The sequence below is a fragment of the Python bivittatus genome, unplaced genomic scaffold (genome assembly GCF_059951505.1).
Source record: "Python bivittatus isolate LINGU-HERP-01145 unplaced genomic scaffold, Pbiv_v1 ctg000060_np1212, whole genome shotgun sequence".
Taxonomy (NCBI): domain Eukaryota; kingdom Metazoa; phylum Chordata; class Lepidosauria; order Squamata; family Pythonidae; genus Python; species Python bivittatus.
In genome coordinates this window covers 17876518-17885710 of record NW_028277044.1, presented here as the reverse complement: position 1 = coordinate 17885710, position 9193 = coordinate 17876518, and the positions used below count along the sequence as shown (strand labels likewise).

Below are 9193 nucleotides of genomic sequence, written 5' to 3'. Positions count from 1 at the left end.
AGCGAGACCGTCGAGGAGCCGAGCCGAGCCGCGCCGCGCCGCGCCGGCGAAAGAGAGAGAGCGAGAGAGAGAGCGAGCGGGTGCGCGTGACGGGCGAAAGAAAGGAGCCCACCCGCACTTACTCACCGCGGTACAAAGCCTTACCGGAGGGGAAACGGGGGGAAAGAAAGAAACTTTCCCGGGGGGGGAAACAATAACAACCAACAACCCAGAAACTGTGCGAGAGAACTATGCTCCTGAGGGAGTAAAGGAAAGCCAAAGGGGCAGCTATTGCCGGGTGACCTCCCTCCCCTCGTTCCCGCTCTTTTTCCCCCCCACTCTCTCTCTCTCGGTTTCTCCCTATCCCACCCCCCGACCCCCCCGCTGCGATATACTGGTTGCTGCCGACAGGTAAACGGCAAGAACTGTTCGGAGGGAGACAAGGAAGCGCTGGGGCTGGGTTGGCTTTTCTGAAGAAGGAACCGCGAGCCCAGGAGGGTGCGCGCGGCGCGGAGCTCGCCTCGGTGCCGGCCGGGCGGGCGGCCGGGCGGGCGGGCAGAGGAGGATTCTCCTCCCACGCTCCTTGGCTGCGGAGGCTGGAGTGCGAAGTGGAGGGGGGGAAGACCAGCAGCGGCAGCAGCAGCGATGGCTACGGCGGCGTCTAACCCCTACCTGCCAAGCAACAGCATCCTGTCGGCGGGCTCCATCGTCCACTCGGACTCCGGCGGGGGGATGCAGCCAGGCAGCGTGGCCGTCACTTCGGTGTCCGCCGGCGGCGGGGGCTACCGGGCCGACCCTTCTTCCGTGAAGATGGTCCAGAGTGACTTCATGCAGGGCGCCATGGCGGCCAGCAACGGCGGCCATATGCTGAGCCACGCGCACCAGTGGGTGACAGCCCTGCCCCACGCCGCCGCCGCCGCAGCGGCCGCCGCCGCCGCCGCCGTGGAAGCCGGCTCGCCCTGGTCCAGCAGCCCGGTGGGCATGACGGGCAGCCCCCAACAGCAGCAGCCGCAGCCGCAGCAGCAGCAGCAGCAGCCCGACGTGAAGGGCGGCGGCGGCGGCGGCGGCGGCGGCGGGCGGGACGACCTGCACTCGGGCGCGGCGCTGCACCACAGGCCCCCGCCGCCGCACCTGGGCCCCCCGCACCAGAGCCACTGGGGGGCCACCACGGCTGCCCACTTGCCTTCCATGGCCGGCCAGCAGCAGCAGCAGTCGCTCATCTACTCGCAGCCGGGCGGCTTCACGGTCAACGGCATGCTAAGCCCCCCGCCCGGCAGCCAGAGCCTGGTGCACCCGGGCTTGGTGAGGGGCGACACGCCAGAGCTGGGCGACCACCCGGGCCACCACCACCACCACCACCACCCGCACCCGCACCCGCACCCGCACCACGGCGGCGGCCTGAACAGCCACGACCCGCACTCGGACGAGGACACGCCGACCTCGGACGACCTGGAGCAGTTCGCCAAGCAGTTCAAGCAGCGGCGGATCAAGCTGGGCTTCACGCAGGCCGACGTGGGCTTGGCGCTGGGCACCCTGTACGGCAACGTCTTCTCGCAGACCACCATCTGCCGCTTCGAGGCCCTGCAGCTGAGCTTCAAGAACATGTGCAAACTGAAGCCGCTGCTGAACAAGTGGCTGGAGGAGGCCGACTCGTCCACGGGCAGCCCCACCAGCATCGACAAGATCGCGGCGCAGGGCAGGAAGAGGAAGAAGCGGACCTCCATCGAGGTGAGTGTCAAGGGGGCCTTGGAGAGTCACTTTCTGAAATGCCCCAAGCCCTCCGCCCAGGAGATTACGAACCTAGCGGACAGCCTGCAGCTGGAGAAGGAAGTGGTCAGGGTTTGGTTTTGCAATCGAAGGCAGAAAGAGAAGCGGATGACCCCCCCTGGGATCCAGCAGCAGACGCCCGACGACGTCTACTCCCAGGTCGGCAACGTCAGCTCCGACACGCCGCCCCCGCACCACGGACTTCAGGCGAGCGTGCAGTGAAAAAGGCAGAGAGGCAGAGTCGTCGTCACAAAAGCGAGAGGAGTTATTAGAGAGAAGGGCGAGCGGAGAAAGAGAAGGGGGGCAGACAGAGAGAGAGGGAGGCAAGCACAGCGCTGGTGGGCAGTCCGGGTGGGGGAGGGGAGGGAGAAGAAGGGAGGCAAACAGGAAAACAAAAACACGACCAGACACCTGCAGCCCAAACCGAGACCCTCCCGCGTTTCTGTTTGGTTCCCCGACCCCGTCCTTTTTGCCCCTTTCCATATCCGGAACATTTGGAGTAGTCTCAGCCCAGCGATGGGAATTCCATCTCAGCATGGAGAAAACCGCGTGATGGAAACCCAAACAGACCAAAAATTGATATTTCTTTCTTTTTTTTCTTTTTGGTAGCGTTCTACGACAAAATCTAAATTATGCTCCAGGCAGCGATTAAACAAGCACCCCCACCTACTTTTATTCTCTCCCCCCACCTTTCTCTCCTCCTCCGTCATTCCCCAGCCTCACCCACCTGCCACCACATTCACCATTCTTTTCCAAAGGACCGTCCTGTGAGATTCCCTGAAACTTTTCTCTCTAACTCAGTCAAACACGTGCACGTATAAACACAGACACACATTTAAAAGGGAAAAAAAAAGACACGCGAAAGGTCACAGAGGGAGAGGACCGCGGCAGGAACAAGACCAGTAACAAACACTCGCTGCTTTCCAGAACTTAGTTATTCTCGGCCAAACTACATTAATTTTGGTGCAGGGCAGGAGTCCCCTTGAGAAGGATGATATTCTGCAAAATGGAAAAGGTGACAGTTTCTTTAGGTAGGAAAAAAAAGTGGGGAAATAATGCACTCAGCAGTTAAAAAAATAGGCAGACAGGATAGGAAAGCAAATTTATATACAATGAGAAAGAGAGAGGAGGGAGGGAGGGGATAAAGAAAGAAAGAAACACCGGCAAGTGGAAAGCTGACCCTGAAAAGAAAAGGGGGGAGGGGCTCCTACCGCGGGAGGGGGGAGGGGAAGGCAAAGCAAGATTGTTGGTCCTTAAAGTTGGAGCTCCGTAGAAGGATTTTGCATGAATTAAGAGAAACAGCGACATAAAAGGAATAATTCAGGGGCTGTCAAAATTATGCTTCTGATGGCTGCCAATCACCCTGGAAGATTAATTTTTAAAAAGCTCACTGATAATTTTTTTTATTAATATTTTTTATTTTTGGACTAATTCAGATAAAGGGATTTAAAAAGCAACTGGGCATCTGCAGCTGCACTTATCTGAACTTCTCTCCTAAATCCGTTGCCAACTTGCTTGAATGGGTGCTGTGGATGTGATTCTATAATACTGCCATTTCCTCGCAGTGTTTTTGGTAGGTTTTAATAAACAGACTTTTCAACAAACAAACAAAAAGAAAAAAAGACGGCAATAGAGAAATGTTTAGATCCATTGTTGATCTAAAAAAATTTGCTTTATATTTTCATTAAATGACTTCTTTTAATATTTTATTCAGAATACCTATGAACTACTGCAAAACGGTAATTTATTTTTTCCCCAGATCTTGTATTACGTGTTTTTTTCAGACGAGCACAAATTTAAAAAATAAAATGGAAAAAAAATATGGACAGCTATTAGGTAATAAGGGTATCTTTTGATGTGATAATTTGATTGTAATTTAATTTGAGTAGTGATTCCGTAAGAGCTGATTGAGAAAATAAATTTGTTAGAATGAAATAGTCTTTGTCTGATACATTAAAAAAATGTGTCGAGTAAGTTTTCTTAAGAAAATACTGAAAACCTTTTAAATGACGGAATCAAAAATAGAACCAAACTGTTTTCTGTAGCTTTTGATGATATTTTGACAGAGGAGGGAAAGAACCCCCTCTTCACCAGTACTGATGAGGTTAGCCATTTAGAAGTAGTTCCACTCCTAATAAATCCATAGGTAGTTACACAGTATTTCTAGATCAACACATCAAGAGTGTGTATTGGATTGATAAAGCAAGACTTTAGAACAGAAAGCCATTGTTTAATTCCTTATTTAAGGAATAAGTTTAGCACAGTAGTCCCAGGTGATAAGCTATCTATATAACTCCCCACTTCTCTTTTCGCAATATAATCCGCAGAGTGCAGTTTCCCAAGAAAATATATTATTTCCATACATTGTGGTGTGTATAACTATCTATTTAATTTATCATCATCATAATTTAACAAATGATACTTCTAAATATATACATATGAATAAGGAGAAAGAAGAAAACACCCAGAGCTTTAGTCAGAGTTCTGGCAGTTTACAATTGTTGTATTGCTTTAGAGAAATATCTGGGATGTGACATGGGTGCAGATACATAACATATGGTTGCCCCCTTCTCCCACATTTTACAGTGGTCATGTATGATAATAAATGTGAATGTTGGTAATACTAAGGATGTCAGTAGATGTACTACTAACATGCTGGCTACCCTGTTTGTTACTGTTACATAAGGAAGGCAAGGAAGCTAGGAAAGGTTTGAAGTTTGAATCCCATGTTTGCAGTAATATAGTGCTCAAACTGTGTGTTGTGCAGTCCCTCCTAAAAAGAAGTAGAAATCTGATAATGATGACCAACATAAGGTTTTAATGGACTGTTAGCTCCTTTTCTTTAACTTGATAAATGTTTAAAACAAATAAATAATGTTATTTCTTTCCAGTAAGTCTCAGTTTTACACCAGTTAGAACTATACCCTGAAAGGCATTGTTTTAAGTCCAAATTAAACTGGTAAATATCACATGCCTGTTGACTTTGGCAACATCCTAAAATGGATGGGAGAGAGCTTGGCAAGACTAGTATAGGATTTATGTTACTTTAATTTTCAGTGTTCCCAGTTACAATTTTACAACTTAAAAGACAAATGAAGCTACTGACCATTTTGCTGCATGCAAGAGAAACAAGGAAAGAGAATTTCCAATGTGCAGGCCATAAACTTGATTTTACCTGGAGATTCACTAGCATTAATACATGAGATGAAATCCTACATTCAAAGCAATGGAAAGAATGGGGAGGGATGAGGGTGTTTTTTTGTTTTTTTGTTTTTGCCAGAAAGTGAGTCTAGTTTTAGCTATTTGTTTAGTGGTTTTGATGAAAGCCTCATATTTTCTGTTAAGGTGGATTTTAGGTCAGTCACTTCTGAAAGCAAGTATTTGCAAAATATGTCTATCTGTGTCAATACACATAGTCAATCTATCAAGGTGCCTGCCTGTTTTCTTTTTCCCTTTCCTTCCTTCCTTCCTTCCTTCCTTCCTTCCTTCCTTCCTTCCTTCCTTCCTTCCTTCCTTCCTTCCTTCCTTCCTTCCTTCTCCCAGACAAATCCTTTGATGTTTGTAGGACCAGAGTTACAGAATTACAAGTCCATCCAGCACTAAGAGGAAGGATTAAGGAGAAAATATGTTCTTATATCATGAAAATGATGGAAATGCTTTATCTCATCAGATCTCTTAATGTTTCTAAGCACTGTATTAACTTACCAGTTCTGTCTTCTGTGATTGATAATTTAAATTGCAACTCTTTAAAGGCACAGCTGGGAGAAAGTTTTATTGAGCATAATGGGATTTACTTCTGAGGAAACATGTTTAAGATCACACGGTTAGAATCTTTTCCTATATTCCATTCTATCAAAAAGGAAAAGAAGGGTGCAAAATATTTTGCAAACTTTATTAAATCAATCTTGATTGATTCCAAGATTTAATGGTTTACATTCCTTTTCTGCAATCTTTTCTATTCCCCCACCCTGAGCTATCTAGTTGACTTCATTACATTCCCGTCTAAATCTCTAACCAATATAAAATGTCCAAATCACCTCACTGTTCACTGTTTTCGACAGGCAATTTTGCAGAATTTAAACAGAAACTTTCGGCTTGTATTTAAATCACAGCAGATTTTTTTTAAAAGAGATACTTTATCTTTTAATGTAGTCAATGGCATTTGCATATTGCAATGGTCGAAACTTGTTTTATATGAAGGGTTTTCAATTGAATCTTTGGAGAACAATCAATTCTAATAAGAAATGCAGTATATATTATTGATAATTTTATCAATAAGTGTCATATTTTCCATAATTTAACAGTTACATTTGTTTTTTAAAAATTATATATTTGTAAAATATTTATCCTGTCGAAAGCAACAATATATCATTGTATTACTATTTATTCGTTTATTTTTGTAATAAAATATCAACATCTTCAAGCTAAAAACAAAATGACATTTCTATATATTTATAGAGATATATTATATATTTATATATACCTGTTAAAGATGCAGATATATTTGCATAAGAAAAGATGGAAAATAAATCTTTGACTGGCAGCTTTCAGAGATGAACCAGTGGCTCCTTAGCCACCTGTATCTTAGTTTTTGTATGGAGTTCCAAGGTGGTTAATCACATTGTAAAATGGGTGCCATACGTGTTGGCCAAGATTGCAGGCTTGTATTGTATTGCATTAGATTAAATGTCATAACTCTCAGTCTCAGGCTATTTTCAAGAAAAATTGATGGAAAGCTAAATGGGAAGAGTAGAGGGGGCCTAAAGAGAGTCACAGTCACAGAGAAACATTTGTCCTTTTTGATGCCAATGTTTCAGTGGGTTCAGGTTTTGGAGAGAAGGACTTGCTAGTGTCGATGCCTGGACTATAAGGTGATGTGGTAAGGACTGATGAAGCAAACAGAAATTGTCCGGTCACTTACTAAAAGCTGGACACAGAGTAACATTAAGGAACGTTAGGATGGTGCATAATGCATGCACGTCTCTGTGTGTCTGAGAGAGAAGGAGACAGACTGAATAAAGATAGAGTAGATCTTCAAGGGTACGTCTTCTGTAGTTCTCCAGACTCCATAGGACAACTTCCTGGGATTCTTAACTGGTTTGAACTGGTCACCCCTGCTGTGGGTTGATGGAAATTAGAAAGAGAAGGGCAAGACTGAGTATGCAATCCTATACGTGTCTGCTCAGAAGTTAGCAGCCCCATTGAATACTCCCAGGTAAGTGGGCAGAATAGCACAGCCTGTCATCACTCTGCCTCAAGCTCCAGTGATGCAGATGGTTGGCCTTGTTTCTCCAGAGACCAAACTCCACTGGTGCTTTGACTGCTCTGCGGCCTCTTCGCCTTTACTTGATGGTCATTTAAGTGACGTCACTGACTCTCTAATTCTATATCCAGTGAAGGGCTTGAGAGAGGGGTGGTGCAAACCCTTGACAGGAAGTAAGGCCGACTGAATTTTGCTGGTAAACTTGTGTGGTGAGAAGGATAATAGCCAAAAGGAAATTGGGCATGCGCTACAGTTTCTTTTAATCTTTAGCCTGTGGTCTCTCTCTGTTTTTTTCCTGTGAAAGCTATTGAGAAGAAATAACAAGAAGCACAGTATCATCCCAAAATAAATTTACAAGAAGTTTGTAGGATTTACTTCTAGGTACAGAATAGGTTTAAATTTGAGCTGCAAACCATTTATCAAAATTGGATTTACTTAGCAGTTAAGAAGCAACAGAAGCTGTTGTATTTAATTTAAACCAATTCAGTCTTCCTGAAATAAAAAATCTAACTTGTCTTCCTTTGCCCTGACATCCCTACTTCAACACTATAGCAGGGAGATCCAAAAAAAGGCTGAAATGCTAGATGCACTTACTTGGAAGGAAGCCTTATTGGACTCAATGGGTCTCACATCTGAGAAGAGAAGTAGAGGGTAGCTCTGTGGAGCTGGACGGGAAGAGATATTTACTTTTCTTGTGTGTGATGGGCTTTCACCCCCTTCATACTCATGACATGATCAGGTCAGTGCTAGGTTATTTATGTCTTGTGATTTAGAACATCTTTGGGATTTATCAGTGTACAACCAGGCTGATTGGTGCTCTTGCTCCAGGAATTGGTCCAAGATAAATGGGCTTCAGAATTGATTGTCCCCTTCACTATTGTCCCCTTCACTTTTCTTACTTTCTTGTTTTCTTGCCATTTTCTTCTTTGCACGGTCCACTGTTCTTAGGATGTAGTTGGTGTGGTCAGGAAATTAGATAAGCTCTTCTAAAGATCTTTGTGAGACAGAGGGGAAAGAAATACTCTCCGTGGTGTGAGTAATGGGTGGCTATGATTGGGTAGATTAATGGAAGGGCTTAAAGATGCAGTGGGCCTTGGCATGCACTGAGCAGGAGAAGGAGGAAGGAGGACTGAAAAAGATAAGGACTCCAGGGATGGATGGTTGGATGGATGGATGGATGGATGGATGGATGGATGGATGAATGGAGCAAGGAGTTGCTTGCTGGAAATGCAAACCAAACTCAATAAGGAGCATGCAACTTGCTTGAAATCTGGATTTGGGTAGAGGGGGAAGAATTCTCCTTAGCCAAGTTTCTTGTCCTTCCTGCACAGGGCCACTGAATTGAGGTAGTAAAGAGCACAATTTTTGTAAAATGTGTTATTATTTCCATCCCTGCTGTTGCTTGGCTGGCCAGAAATGCCAGCTGTTGCACACCCTAAAAGTTCTTTTCCTCTTGGTGACCATTAAGTCAGACATGCAGGATCCTTTCTTAAAGATTTAAATTTCGCGGATGAATTACCATAAACGGGTTGCTTAGCAACTAAATTGAAGCCGGGCTAAGAATACATAAGCAGCTTTTTTCCCCCTTTCCTTTCCTTTCCTTTCCTTTCCTTTCCTTTCCTTTCCTTTCCTTTCCTTCTTTCTCTTTCTCTTTCTTTTTCCTTGTTTTGGCATTCTCATAAATAAAAGAGCCACTCTGACACAGCAATCTGACTTTGGATCATTGCAACTTCTGCCAACACCATCAGAGAGTACAAGCTTACTTGACTATTTAATTACAGATCAGAACAGTTTGAATGGGATGTTTTTCTAAATCTATTTGCCTAAAAGCTATATCTTCAGGGGGAAGGGATACTCATGTTTAAGGCTGCAACTTTAAACAGTCTGGTTTCCTAAGAGTAAGCTCCACTGAATTCAGTGGGAATATATTCATGTATGGAAGACTGCATGATGGGGCATTTCCCTTAGGAACTGTAAACTACTTTCTTCACACATCTCCATGTCTTTCATTGAATATTATGGATAAATGCACTTTTTATTCTTATTTCCACTCAGTAGTATCAGGAATCAGAATATTTGAAGAGTATTTGAAGAGAGAATATTTTAAAAAATAAGGATTATAGTATGATAATTGAATCTGGCCAACCAGACGGAGTAAAAAATGTTTTGCAGATCTCCTAGGAC

General features: G+C 44.7%; 1 protein-coding gene across 1 annotated transcript; it reads left to right on the top strand.

Annotated features, from left to right (window-relative positions):
* Positions 1–290: 290 nt before the first annotated feature.
* On the top strand, positions 291–2830 carry POU3F3 (POU class 3 homeobox 3). The gene has a single exon (XM_007433298.3). It carries the CDS (start codon positions 625–627, stop codon positions 1966–1968), a length of 1344 nt encoding a protein of 447 aa, XP_007433360.3. The 5' UTR covers positions 291–624; the 3' UTR covers positions 1969–2830.
* Positions 2831–9193: the final 6363 nt, after the last annotated feature.

Coding starts and splice junctions, on each gene's coding strand:
- POU3F3 (XM_007433298.3), top strand. CDS start 625: ATGGCTACGGCGGCGTCTAACCCCTACCTGCCAAGCAACAGCATCCTG.